Below are 14,765 nucleotides of genomic sequence, written 5' to 3'. Positions count from 1 at the left end.
ATTTGTCCCTGCAAAGCCTTCTACCTGCCTCTCCACCTGGCCAAATCCTGGCCATCCTTCAAGGAAGGAGAATCTCAGGTTCTACCTCTTCCAAGAAGCTGCCTCCAGTGCTTCTTCTTCCGTTCTCCTAGACAGGACCAAACCCAATTTGCTACTGCAGTACCTTGTACCTTGTCTCCCAGAGTAGCCCAGAAACTCCTGACCAGCAGACACCAGGTCTTAGTTGATTCCTCAAGTGACTGTGGCAACACTAGGTATATGGTATGGACTTAATATAGAAAACACCTGCTTAGGGATTTGAAAACACTCACCTGAAGCAATATTGATGTACGGGGACCTAGCAGAGGATGTTGTCACCTCCTTGCCTTTGGAAAGCCCTTCTTTTAGAAGACTCGAGGGGCCTTCGGATCCTAGCTCACAGATACTTAAACCTCTGTCTCACCCTCAACCAGAGCAACTTAGAACAATGTCATATGCTCTCAGGAACATCCCTCCTTGGATGGGAAAAAAGTCTGCTGAATTGGCAATTAACACGCAACTCACCTATCCAATTTAGCCTATCCCCTGTATAATAAGCACCTGACTGAGCCTAGAAACTAGCTAGAATTTTAGTATAAAATATATTTCTGGGCTCATGGTGGGATATATTTAAATTCTGAATCCTCAAGAAAAAAATTTATACAACATGGGCACATTTTTGATCTTCTGGTCTCCAAAGTCAGATGGGAAAGAAAATCAGGTAGAAAAGTCGTAAAATAATCAATCTCTATGTTTTATTTCATCTTTAATTTCTACTTTCATATATTTTCTAATTCCTGTAATTAGGACACTAAAGATGACAATAGTTACAGCAACAACTGATGCTCACCATATACCAGGCACTGTCTAAAAGCATTTCACGTGTTTAAGCTCAGTTTAATTCTATAGCAACATGATGGGATAGGTACCATTATTAGCACCTTTTATAGGTATATGATTTACAAGTGAATTTATGAATATACATAAATTGAGAATACATGCTTAAATTATTAATGTACTGTCAGGTGTCCATGGTCGAAAATACCACTATTCTGGTCTCTCAGGCTTCCTCCGTTTTTTTGGGTACCCCCTACTTCTGCATGCACTCCCCCAATCCTGTGGTCATACCCTCAAGTTCTGTGAGTGTCCCCCACTTCTGTGGGCACCCAGAAATGGCAGGATCTCTTGCTTGCCTAAAGGCTTAGTGTGACTGAGAAGGCTCGGAATTCCAAGAGCTGCAGCATTTCTTTGGTAAAATCATTAGCAGCCAAATCAGCATTCATTTTAGGGACCTGCTCAGGGCCCTCACTGTTAATACCCCACAGTGAATTCTCACAATTCCCAACCATTTCTGCCAATCACTTTCAAATGGGCTTGCGCCCTGTTCTTTTGATTTTGTTGCCACTGGAATGGCTGGCCACCTTCCCTCCCTGCCAGCTTCTTTGTCTCAGTGGAAAAAGATACCCACCAGTTTTAAGACCGAGGTGGCAGGGGCCGCCTTCCATCAGAGGAAGGCTGTGCAGCACCAAATTAATCCAAGGTCACTGCAGCAGAGGGACCTGGTGAAGGGGCCAGGCTGCCCATACACATCACAACCCACCAGGGGCTTGGCAACAGCACGCCCTTAATTTAAGGCATTGGGTTTGAATTTGAGTCATCGTGCCATATTTCAGCCTTTCATTTGCCAAACCACCAGTCAACTTAAACTAAAACATGTTTTTGGAAAAGACTTTTAGGGGCGGTAGGAATGCAGTAACTTGCTGGAAACATTCAAATGGACTTAGGGTGGTAATGCAGAAAAAAATAAAAATATGCACTACTGGTTTAGCTTGTGGATGTTCTTCTTTGCTGCAGAGGGACAGAGAGAGTGAGGTTGCAAACTTCTGTTTGTCCTTCCTGATCTGATGCACACAGGGGTCACTTCATTCAGGTCAGGAAACCGCTATTCAAGGATCTTCCTGGTCTGAAGACAGCGTCTACAGTTACCATGTACTTGGCCACATTCTCATCCCATAGAGAGAGCTGGGAGGACCAGATCAAAGAGCATTCTGGCATTAAAGCGTTAAAGCCCTCTCTTGCACTTGTGCCTCGGGGTGTCTTGTTTAAAAACTCATTATGCAACATATAACATTTGGGCTCCCAAGTAGTTTCTGAGCTGGTTTACAAACTTGAAAACACACTGGGATCACCTGGTGGATAAATTTAAGTAGCAGTGCCTGGGCATCACCTTCAACTAATGAACTCCGGTGCTCTAGAGGTGGGCTTAGAGGAGCAAGCTTCACAGGTGATTCTAATGTGCAGATGTGATTCTGATGTGTTTACTGGAGATCCACTCTCTCCGCTGGCCTCTCTGTGCCCTGGGTGGGTTAGTCAGTACTTGCTTTCTTGTGGTTACGGTTCTAACCCCACCACTGGCCTAGCCCCTGGAATCCTCACTGGCTCCCCAGGGGACTTTCCAAAATGTGCTGGTCTTGAGGCGTGGTGTAAACCCATTTTTTAAAAATGGCCTTTCATAAGTTACTGCTTTTAAAGATTTAAAATCATCTTTAAAACCCAGTTAAAACTATGTTTAAGCCATTGGAAGTGTGTAGAGAAGCAGGTAGAGGCAATGAGTGTAGCCTGAAGCCAATTAAAAAAAGGTACAAATGCTGTATAAAAACCTCTCCTATTTATATTCAAATTTTGATTCCAAAAGTTCCACAAAATTTTCATGCTGATAAAACATCATAACATTGAGATAGGAGTGTTGGCTATCCCTTTTATTCCCTCTGCATGTCTCTTTTATTAACATTGACAGCTAGCATGAACATGACACCTTTTTAAAAAATGTACTTTGTCTTTAAAGAGGTTAAACAGATTTTAAGGCTTCAAAGTTGGTTCGGTTTCTTACTGGGACTGAGGAATCATTGTAGTATTAAAAAACCATTAAGCTGAAGTAGTAAGATGAGGATAACATACTGGCAAGCTACTTTGCAAAGTTGGTTTAAGGATAAGAAGAATATTTGAGAAGTGTCTTAAGTTCCTTAGAAGAAAACCCTCAAAACGTGGTGCCTATCATTAAAATGTTTTAAGCTCTTTATAAAAATGGCATTTCTCAAATTACAGAGGACCCTTAACAGTGAAGGGGAAAAAAAGATTGTTCTATCCAAAATGGAAATATTCCCCCCTCTTTCTGAACCTAATAACTGGAAGCATTCAGTAGTTTCTTAAAGGTTAGGAGAATGTGCTCAGGATGTATTTTACAATCAGATACTGACAGACACAAGTCCTCTATGCTGAGTTTTAATCAAAGGCAGAGGGCATGATTCCCCAGGTAATTTTTCTTTTTTCTAAGTAGAAAAACATTTTTTATCAACCAAATTGAAAAGACTTTTCAGGGAGAATAAACAATAATTTTGATAAGTAGGTAATAATAAGTATTAGTAGCTGACTTTGAATAACATATTCTGGTCTGCAGAGTATTTCCATTACTGAGTTTCACAGATACCCTGTGAAGTGAGGTTATTCTAAGTCCTTCTTACACCCGGGAATGTGAGTGTTGGAGAGGCTGAAACAGCGTGAAAGCCGTGGAGCTGGGATCTGACCTCAGGCCATTTTACTTTCAATCCTCTGCTTATATGGAACTCATTGTAGCAGCTAAAGAGTGTGGACTTTAGACTGCCCAGGTTTCAGATCTGGATTTCTTCCCTTCTGTAGCTTCGTGACCTTGGACAGGTCATTTTTACCTCACTGTATATGTAAACAGCGATGATAAAAGTACCTACACTTTACAGGGTTAATGGAAGGCTAAAAGGTGTCAGTGCACATAATTGCATGAAACAGATTTTCACTATTTGAATCCTTGTTCCTTTGCTTTGTTTCTTGTGAGAAGGAGAACAAGTAGGAAGGAGAACCGTCTTAAAACTGACCAAATGCTGATCAGTTTGGAATCAAGACATCAGATCTGGGTGTCTTCCTCTAACACCTAGAGGATGGAAACTATTCAGTCTCAGCAACAAGTTTCCAGATCTTCCCGGGCTTGACTCCAACCAGCCTGCACTGGGTTGCCGGCCACAGTGACCTCCCAGAAGCGGCAGAGTCTTGATGAAATGACATGAACATTTCATCAAGAAGGTCTCTTATTTTCATCCCTTTTGGACTGGAATAAGGGCTCAGCTGAAGACTAGACAGGTCTGGTCATGGGCTCTGCTCAGAGCTTCTAACCTACAAGAGGCCTGGGTTTTTTATCAGGTCAGTTGGGACGGCCAGCCCTGCATCTGCCCAGATGACAGGTGAATGACCCAGGCCTCAAGGGGGCTTGAATGTCATCGCTCTGGCTGAGCCTCTGCAGTCATCTGACTCAATGACACGGCACTGAGAAGCACAACCCAGGGAAAAGAAAAAACCCAACCAACTAACACCCACGGCGGGTAAATTCCCTCCTACTTCTGATCCTAAAACCCAAACAGCTGCTACCCCCCCCAGGTGGAACCACTGACAAAAACATACAAGGGAGCTTAGAGGGGAAAAACAACCACCAACCAACTAAAAAGAATCAGTGACTTGAAGGTCATGGTTAGACTTCCTTGCTTTACTACCTTCATCATTAATATTTTGCTAAAGCTCATTAAAAAATTATTTTTTTCCAACATAGGGTTTAAAATGGGAAGCAACTGAGCCAAACAGGTAGTTTCAAGCTTTAAGTGAACCTGGGACTGAATATTGTTACTACATGGGGGTGGGGGAAGGGAGTCAGGAGGAAGAAGTTCTGGGGTGCTTTGAACTCACCCAGTTTTGAGGCTTAAACCAAGAATGCCTTAGGGTCACCTAGAGTCAGCTAAAGCCAGGCAGGAAGGACAGTGAGAACAATCATAGGTGCACAAAGTTTTTAAAACAAGCCAAGGTGCTTTACAGCTTGCTTTCTGCTGAATTCTCTGTTGCTGATCTTACTGCTAGAGCCTCTGCTGCCTGCACTGTGGCTCACGTGAGGTATTACGGCAGCCCCTGTCCGAGGGGGCCAATCTCAGGGACATCCATATGGATGGCTCCATCCTACGTGGATCTCAGTATCCGTATAGGAACCTGAAGTACATCGGGGGAGGGGGGAGTTGAGGAATCCATTTTCTGCTTTCCTTAAAATCCCCAGGGTCCTAAAAAGTTGTTTGTTTGTGTTTTTTTTGGTTGGTGTGGGGGAACTACTTCAAGACAACCCGAAAAGACAATTCAACTTGGGAGTCTGGGTAATCTACAGAGACTCACCCGTACGACGTAGTTAAATCTTCTGGAATCCAGAATGGCAGTCGAGAAGTCCAGCCTGTTGAAGGCTTCCCCCAAAGTGCAATATCCATGGCGCTGAATGTGAAAGCAGGGGGTGCAGAGGTCATTTTCCAGAAAAATCTGCCTGGACTCTGCTGACAAGCTTGGTGGCTGTGTTAGGTAACCTATGGCCATCTGCTGCTTTCCTGTGCCATGATCAGCCCTTTCTGGGCCCCTGGGCCCCTGGTGCCCTGCCCCACCATGAGCCACAAAGATGGGTAGTACAGCCGGCAGCTGCTTTAGTCAGTGACTAAAGTTGTGACGTGTACCATTTGGGCCCTTGTTCTCTGCACGCACTTGTACTTGCCTGTCAAGGAAAGGTTGGGAGCTGGGTATGTGATGTGTGTTGGTCACTGTAACATACTCCTGGGGTAAGAATTAGCCCCATGTGTGTCAACTCTGTCTGCCACATCTCTGGTGCTTTTCTCTCTGTGATCATCAGAAACGTTTTTAAGGCTTCATGAGAAAGCCAAAGAAGTTTTGGTCTTTTCTCTGTGAACACACAAGGCACTGGGTGTAGAGAGCCCTGACTCACAGTCCCAGCTCTGCTTCTAGTACCTGGGTGGTCTCGGGTGTATCCCTGGCCCTCTCAGGGCCTCAAGTCACAGAGCGAACTAGATGTTCTCCAAGGTCCCTGACAGCAATAGAAATTCTATCAATCTGTCATACTGCCTGTATCCTAGTTATCTGAGCAAATGCCTGTGCAGCGGGAAAATGTACATAAAAGGGTTTTACAAAGTGCCATGCAAATTTAGATATTACAGTGTCTTGTTCTCTTCTGCATCTAGCTCGTGCAGCCTCACACTGGGTGCGCACGAAAACTTCTCCCGTATTTAGTGATTAACCCTTCCAGGGCTAAAATGAATTGAGTTGAAGTCTAAAAGAGATCTTAGAACAAAAGGGAGGCACTGCCCTGAGGGAAAGGCTAAAGCTTTATAATAGTGTGTTTGAGATGTGGGAATATTAATCTTTATAAAGCATTGCTACATACATCATCCCACTGAATGACTGGGGAGCCCACCTAGTGACTTTTGCATCTCTCTCTGTAGCCCCAAACTCTGATGGCTGGCTAGGTAGTGGGCTGCAGGCCTCCACCACCCACATCCAAGAACACAGTCATGATGTGAAGTAGTTTCCCAGTCTCGCCCCTACCCTGTCAGGGGAGGCATAAAGCTAAGCATACTCCTTAGTAAGCAGATGGGTGCTCACCTCTTTAGTACTTCCTTTGTGAACATAGATCCATTTTTCTTGGTGGAAATCTACAAAGACAAAATAAAAACAACCCAAAACCCCACAGCTTTAAAATTTATAACATGCCCAAGATTTTAAACTTGTTTCGTTTTCATTTAATCCAAAGTGTAAAAAAGTTTCGACAAAAAAGGACAGACTCTACTGACAATCTAAGGGGAGGCAAATGCCTAACTTCTGCAGTGTATAAATACTGGAGTTGTAATTTACTTTGTCGGAAGCACTTCAAGTCTTTGATACTCAGATTGAGTATACCAGAGCTCCAAATTAAAGAAAAAAATCTAATACCCAAGTACGAGTTTGTGTTAAATGCCAAGCTTACAAGTTAAACAAGGCCATAAAAAGTAGAAATAGAACAGATAATATGAAGAAACCATGCCGTACAGATGGAATAAACTAAAGATCTGTAATTCATGCTTATTAATAGAACTTTATACTCTCTATTCATACTTACATCCAGCATCTAGAAATGTTACTAGTATTTATACAAGGGAAGAGGGAGAAAGAAATCTATGTTCAAAGCCTCAAAACACAGTTCTAAACGAAAGCACACACTGGAACTGGTTCAGCTGACCATACCACTGAATAATAACTAAGCTTAACTATGTCAAATGTAAGTGACAAGCAGGGAAAAAACACCCCAACTAGCAACTGACTTATAAACACGACTGTAAAGAATACATTAATCTCACTCATAAAATGCACAGCCATGTTTCTGAGTGCAAAGATCCGGGTAACCTCTGTGAATGACACAGTCAACATGAAAGCGGATGCCAAACATGTGAGGTGTGATTTGTTCCCCTGCCAAAACCCAATCATAATGATCTTCAGTTTTCTTCTCAAGTTCACAACAAACGGCTTACATTGAGTTTTGGTTTTGCTATTCAGCATGTCCTTCTTTCTCTTCTTGGCTGCAACATCATAGTTCAGGCTGTTGAAAAGATTCTCCTTATTGTATACTTCCTTGCTGCAGTAACTAGGAATAACAGGCAAGAGGGGATGAGCTGTAACAGCTATACTTTAACATGAGCTGTTTCTATAAATAGCTTACTGTGTTATAAAACACAAACATACATGCTCCTCAAACCAAACAATAAAATAATCACTCAAAAGAAGTCTGTACGGGCCCAGTCTTCCCTCTTCGGGGATGAAATAGTGTCACATCTCTGTGGAAGGCAGGGACGGGGGCTTCTGCTTCTTTTGAATTCCCAACAGTGTCTGCCATTGTATTTGACACACAGCCCTGCACTCTTTAGGAGCCATGCAGGGTACAACAACATTATTTTAAGCAAAAATGATGAATGGATGGGGAGGGAGGGAGGGAGAGGAATGGTTACTGGTATCACTATAATACACAATACTTTCATTTTGCAAAAACATCCACCCCAAGCTGCTTTTTAAAAAAAACCGCTTTATGGAGATATAATTCACATACCATACAATTCACCTATTTAAAGTGAACCCAAGCTGCTTTTAACTAGCATGCTCCCCTTGTGTCTTTAAAACATTTACAAAAATCTGACTTACAGACTGCATCTCTAGGAGATGTTCAGTGTATAGTACTAGTTGTTTAGGTTTTATATAATTCCTTGACTAACACTAGGCATCATGCTGTGAGGTGAAGACCTTGAGTCCTAAATGAAACAAGCTGTATTTACAACTCATACATTTATAAGAGCTGAAAAGACAGAACTGGCCAATTCACAGGTCACTAAAGATGTGTAGATTCAACTTGGGTCAGGGGCATATTTCCTTCAGTAAACTGAGCTGAGCTGTCATTTGGGGGGCTGACTGAGTTCTATTCTATTATGCAATGGGATTTCAGAGTAAGTCTCTGAAGAGCTTCCACAGAAGCAATGCAGGAGAAATACTGAGGTACAACGAGAAGATAGGTTCCCCGATCCCCCCAACTCCCGTGGGGCATGCACGCGCCAGGCAGGATTTATAATGCCAACCAGTAAAACATCAATTAGGGTTTGTTTCCCCTTACATCAGCCATATATTAGAGGCCTTTAATTTTCTGAGTTCTTCTGCTGAATTTAAAATATGATTTAATTTATATCTTTTTTGGACCTACATCTGTTGGATAAGATGAGGTACACCTGCACTTCTCCATTGTATGGATATTATGTAAAAGAGAAAAGAGGGGTTGAAACAATTTCCAGTATCCTGTTGCTACAATGGTCTCTCCAGTAGCACTTCAATAAGTACAATAAGTGTCTCACTAACATGCTTACACGTGACATTACCAACAATATACTCAGTGTTTCTGGACCCATAGGGATAGGCTTGATAGATAATCAGTCATTTGTTAATCTTCCCTCAGAAGGCCATGCTTAATACCATTTACTGAGTTTCCTAATATCATTAGCCTTCTCCTTTTCATTGAGGGAAACGGGATATTTTTAGGTTTCAGAGCGATTACTGTGGAAATGCGCTCTCTTAGAGGCACTTTCTTAAGTGAGCCCAGGGTGAATGTTTTGGGTCCAGCTTTGTGTCACACGTGAGTGTGTGTCTGTCTGCTTGCACAGCTATAGAGGCAGAAAACCACCGACCAGTCAGTTGACTTGCACCAAGGTCAGCAGGAAAAGAGGGGCAGAAGAAAGGGAGAGCAGAACTCTGAGCCCTTAGAGCTAGTTTAAGAAATTTCAATCAATGCTGAGGAGAAGGGAGAAAGATGGAAAGTCACTTGATTGGTCCACGATGCACCAAAGCTGAGAACAGCTTTAGAAAACAAAGTTAGGCCATTTTGTGTAAAAATACCACACGAAGCCTTATTTTTAAAGGAAACTCGCACATGCACCATGAACAAAAGCCTACAGCCTGAGTTCCACATAGAGAGAACCATAAAATGAAGCTGCCTTATTCTCAATCACACATTTAAGGTTTAGCAGAACATTTTCGGAGCCTGGGCCATAGATTGTGACCATTCCTTAGCAATGTTAAATATTTATATTTCATCTTATTCTTTTCTAATTGAAAACATTCCTCAAAGGAATTTGAGCACTTGCTTTCTTCACAGAAACAACAATAACCTGCTTTAAGCCCAAGTGACTCATTTCCAAAGCTAGTTTAAGAAGAATTTGACATAATTGATGATGCTCTCCCACTGGAGAATGTAGAAAAGCTTTAACCAAAGAGAAACCTTGCACTTTTCACTTAGACAATAGGTTTTGGACTTTAGAGGTAGGGCCTGGAAGGAAGGGCTATGGGGTTTATTTGTGTTGCCTGCTTATATGTTTTCTTTTAAGCAATAATATATTTCAGTTAGAGGCTATTTTGAGAGTTCAGTTATGTCCATTTCAAGGAAATGCAAAGCCAATGGAAAATTACAACTGAAATTTTGAACAAGAAAAGCCACCACCATTTAGGAACCACAACATTTTTTTTTTTTTTCAAATAAGCAAAACCATTTAAAGAGGCTGCTTTCTTCATTAAATTCAATAATAACCAGAAAGTCGCTATATTATAGTCAGATCTTACTAATCTTGATTTTTATAGGCACAGGCCTAGAAGAAAGAAGACCTCGTCCAGCCCTGTACTTTCATCACACACATACAAAGATACTTAAAGACAACTTTAGAAAAAGTGAAAGATTTCAAAATAGGCCCATTTGGCAGCAGAGATAAAGGGAGGGAAGGAAAAAAAAAAAAAAGCCCTATTTCTCATTTCATTTGTAATAACAGGCCATTTAAGAAAGCTGTGGCCTACCCCAAAGGGCTTACTTATAGATTAAGGCCAATGAGTTTCTATGCTAATTTGCTCCAATACATACCCAATTTGTCAAGCTCACATGGCTAGTAACCAGATTGTTCTGGCAAAACAAACAGCCTAGTGTATGTAGCTCTTAGAACAGTGCCTTGCACACAGTAAGCACTCATAAAATCTTAACTATTATTTTTATTTGCTTATTCACTAACTCATCCAGGGCACTGAAGTAAACTTCCTGCTTCCTGGTTCAGCCTTAGCTGTACTGGAAAGCAACATTGGAGTTTTCAACTGCAGGCTTGCAGAAGAGTGGCCCAGGCTCAGGGAGCTTAGATTACTCATCCTGGAGGTGGGCTGGGGCGGGGTTGGGGGTTGTTGGTGAGGAAGACTGCACACGAGGTGGCTCAACCATCACTTCCTTGAAGCATTCTTGGATCACTCCAATTCATGCCGAACTCTTTCCTCAAATGTAACACTTGCCATTTCTCTTCCAGCTTATGTAGCTTCAACTTTTTCACAAGGGGCCCTGCTTGAAGCTTATCTGAAATCCTCCCATGATCTCAGTTCAGGGCACTTAGCTGTGATGGGGTTTTGTAACATTCTGCTGCTGGAGGAGGACAGGGCCCTGGACCACAGAGAGAATGGCCAACAGAGTCCAGAGAAGGTGCGCTAGGCAGACAAACTGTGGTCAACACAAAAACACTGTCCCCAGGCTGCAATACACCAAGTGTACCCTCATCCCTCTCTCCTGTTCAGGCAGCTCACAGAATGGTAGGTGGAATCAGAGTAAGTGCATGAGGCTCCTGCAGGCCTCTGTTTTACATCCACCCGCTCCCTCCCTTTCAAAAGGGCCTGCCTTGGGCTTCCCTGGTGGCGCAGTGGTTGAGAGTCCGCCTGCCAATGCAGGGGACACGGGTTCGTGCCCCGGTCCGGGAAGATCCCACATGCCGCGGAGCGGCTGGGCCCGTGAGCCATGGCCGCTGAGCCTGTGCCTCCGGAGCCTGTGCTCCGCAAGGGGAGAGGCCACAACAGTGAGAGGCCCGCATACTGAAAAAAAAAAAAAACAAACAAAAGGGCCTGCCTTGTTTGCTCCTAACAGGGGAGGCATTCAACTTCACCTGAGTAGGCAGGCACTCAGCCCGAACCTGACATCACAGCGAAACATCACCAAGACTGAAAACAGTGGGGATATTCGAGACTACAAACCCAGGTCTCAGAAGGCCAACTGCTTTTAAGAAGTTGGCAGACTTCTCATGCTAAGTAGGGAAGGGATTGTTTACAATTGCTGGGGAAAAAAACACTCTGCAAACAAACAGCCAGCTGCTTTGCTAGGAGCTACCAAATGATTCCTCAGATGACTGATCAAAGAGCCACAGGTGGGCACTATATCGATCACGCTTTGTGATGATGCTGGTGGTGACAGTTCTAGCTCAGAAAGCGTGAAAATGGAGGAAAGAAGGGAAGAGGGGGTGGGTAGCTACCTGATTCCAGCCTGGGTTAAACTTTTGTGGTAAGGTAAAACCTTCTCCAGGTCTCCCCTACTGTGGAGGGAGAGGCACCACTATTTACTTGGAAATAGGAGTGATACCCGCTTTTCTCCTGGAGCAGATGCAGTGTGAATGTTTATGCGAACCAGAGGCTCTGCATTTTGAACCTCTCCTGCTGAACCCAATGGTCTGTTTCCCGCTGAGGAGCATGCTACACTTATATCTGGGTGGGCCACTGTGACACAGCTCAGCAGATCATGACTGCACCTCCCTAGAAAGAATCCAAACTGTTACACAAAGATAAAGCACTAAAATATTAGATCCTCATTTCTTGGGAATGAGGAGGAAGGAAAGAAGGAAGTTTCTACTCTACTAAAATAAAAGGAAGCTTTTAGTCTAGGGAGAATAATTTAGGCCTAGTTGGTAACTAGAGTCCCTTAAAAAAGTCTAGTGACAGCAGTTGGTCTTTTTATTTTCCTGTAAATTATCTGGTTTTTCATAAATAAGATTTCTTTATAGTGCTCCGCAAACTCCCCAGGGACTGCTTCCAAGTGTCTTTAACATAAAGGTCAATGTGCTCTTGTCTCTCCTGGCAGACCCCCAAGATTAAACATTTTTTTCCCATTGGAAGACAAAAGGTGATGCTTTACAAATCACAAACAGGTGTGGGGCTCTGGAGGTCAGGACATGGCAATAACGATTTTTCCTTGATAGTTTTCGTGAAATTGAGTGCCAGGGGCTCAGCCAAACAACCACTGGTAAATCTGAGTGGGAAGCTGGCCCAGGTACAGAACTCTCCACTGAAGTCAATTTAAGGGCTGGGGTGTGGAGCAGTGGTTTTCAGCAAAGGCCCGGGATAAAGGCACCCAAGGGTAAGCGGTCTGCACTGATCCCCTCTGGGCCAAATGGCAGTGATCCGGGAGCCATCTGTGGAGATCATGACTGAGGGACTCCAGACCACCTAACTCATTTGTCGCTGCTTCCCTGTGTTATTAACGAAGCAGAGCAGCAGGCACGGTGGACCTCGGATTTTCCACCAGATTGACAGAGCTCAGGTGGAACTTGAGTCCAGAGGCTCACGCAAGCCAGGTGGGCTTTCTGCAGGTGATAGGCATCACTTGAAATGGGGGCGCACTCACTATACAAAGAAAACTGACCGAAAGTGCCACCGAGGAAACAGGTGCAAAGACGCCGTCCCCCCAGGAGTACAAGGCTTGTAGGATCTATACCCTGCCTCCCTTCCCTCCTCCGCAGCTCTTGTCTCTCAGTCCTTACCATGGCTCCGCAAGTCCGCCCGCAAGCACTGGTGCCCCAGGGACCATCTGGCGGCCCCTTCCTGGTTACTCATCCTCTCTTCCCACTCTGTGGTCGCCTGTGCGTGGGAAGAGCCTGGAGGTGCTCCCGACGGGACCCGTGTGCAATCCCGTCTCCAGGCTTGTGCTCGGAGCCCCGCCACCCCAGGGTGAAAGCTGTGCAGCCCACTCGCCGGCGCCCCGACCCGCAAACCGCGCGACACCGGTGTCCTTTAAGGCAGGGGACCCCTGAAGTTGTGTGTTTAAGTTTTAGCGTTTGGGGACTAGATCCTCGTTTGTCGTCAGATTCTCAGAGGGACACGGGGTTCTGTAAAGAGTCGTGCCCACTTGGAGACGCTGACCTTGAACCATAAGAGAAACCAAATACCCCGAATCCCGTGCTCTGGCGACCTCTGCAGAAACCCGGGCAACTCACTTCCATCCTTCTGGTCAGGGGCTCCCTTCTCACCCTGTTGCAGCCCGGCCTGAGTCCCAGTCACCCGACCCGCTCCCGGAGACCAACCGGGTCAGTTCTGCGCAGCTGAAATTAGTGGCGATCCCCTCACCTGCTGAGGTCGCTCACGAAGCTGCCGCTCTTCTCATCCAGGAAGCGCTTCCAGCCATCGGCCGTCTTCACCCAGCTCTGCCCGGGGGACCGCCAGTCCTGCCCGAGGAATGGCATGGCACTGCCAACGGACGCGACGAATGGACGCGACGGACTGATGGACGGGACTGGCCCGGCGGCCTTGGGGACGCGCCGCCCTGGGCGGATGCTCGGGGTGCCGGGGCCGGTGAGGGAGCGGCTGCAGGGAGCCCGAGTGGAGGGCTGCGGGATCGGGGGTGCGGAGCGGGATACCTGCGCTCGCGGGGGGCGCTGTGGAGGGTCGCCGGGCGCGCGAGGCTCCCTGGAGTGCTGCGCTGCTGTCCCGGCCGCCGTATTTATCCCGGGCCGCTGGCCGCGGCTCTTTGTTGCCGGAAGAGGCGCCTGCTCTTAGCCCGGCCCCCCCAGCCCAGAGGCCACGTGGCTTTGTTTATAGGCTCGGCTTGTTTTCCGAGGCGCCCTCGGCTCCTGCACTTCTGGCTGTTGCACAACCGCTCGCTGGTGGAAACTTGAAGCCGCGCCGCGGGGCCGGGGCTCCCACTGCCCCTTCGCCTCTGGCCCTCCTGCGCTCCCACCCCGCCCCCAGGGCGCAGCTTCTGCAGCCGCGAGAGCGAGGCAGGGCACTCGGGAAACTGCGCCCCGTCCTCCTGCAGCTCCCGGCCTGGCGAGGGGCAGGGAGGGGGAGGCCCGAGTGGCGTCAGGATCAATGCGGGGCGGGGGGTGGGAAGAAAGGACGGCACCCTTTCCAACCCCGAGCTGTCACAATCGAGCCCCGCGATCCAGGGCACCCCTGCAGGAACCGAGGCCCGGCACAGCGCGGCCCGGAGCCGGGTAGGAGGGCGCAGCCTCCTTGGCCTCTCTCGCTGCCTAGACCCGCTCTTGGGAGAAGGAGGGGACCCACCGCGAGGCGGGAGTGGGGCGGGGGGACAGCACCCCACCTCACCCTGCCCCAGAACTGTTAAAGAGTCTGCTGTCAGGCTTGTCTCCGAGGTGGCAAAGGAAGGAGAAGGAGGCCAGGCGGCAGCTGGTCCCCGCGCGGTGGGAGTGGAGAGCAGGGACAGCCCTCCACCCCACTCTGGGCACCCTAAGCGAGCAGCGCTGGCGCCTGGCCCGGGT

General features: G+C 46.3%; 2 protein-coding genes across 3 annotated transcripts in view; one reads left to right on the top strand and one right to left on the bottom strand.

Moving 5' to 3' along the window:
* Window positions 1-14,340, bottom strand: part of FBXO32 (F-box protein 32) — a 29,374-nt gene extending 15,034 nt beyond the window's left edge. Inside the window, exons 1-4 of one of the 2 annotated variants that reach the window (XM_029222560.1) lie at window positions 13,615-14,340; window positions 7,425-7,537; window positions 6,523-6,572; window positions 5,257-5,349 (exon numbers count right to left, since the gene is read on the bottom strand). In XM_029222560.1, coding sequence (XP_029078393.1) covers window positions 5,257-5,349; window positions 6,523-6,572; window positions 7,425-7,537; window positions 13,615-13,730 — 372 coding nt within the window. In that variant the 5' untranslated portion in view covers window positions 13,731-14,340. The remainder of the gene's footprint in view (window positions 1-5,256; window positions 5,350-6,522; window positions 6,573-7,424; window positions 7,538-13,614) is intronic. The other variant, XM_029222561.1, reaches the window with a different exon arrangement.
* WDYHV1 (WDYHV motif containing 1) overlaps window positions 1-14,765 on the top strand; it is a 227,869-nt gene that overhangs the window by 77,534 nt on the left and 135,570 nt on the right. The gene's annotated exons all lie outside the window — the stretch shown is intronic.

This window comes from Monodon monoceros, unplaced genomic scaffold (genome assembly GCF_005190385.1).
Source record: "Monodon monoceros isolate NGI ecotype Baffin Bay Population unplaced genomic scaffold, NGI_Narwhal_1 Super_Scaffold_14, whole genome shotgun sequence".
Lineage (NCBI taxonomy): Eukaryota > Metazoa > Chordata > Mammalia > Artiodactyla > Monodontidae > Monodon > Monodon monoceros.
Note: the sequence above shows the minus strand (reverse complement) of the source record. Positions and strands in the feature narration are given on the sequence as shown.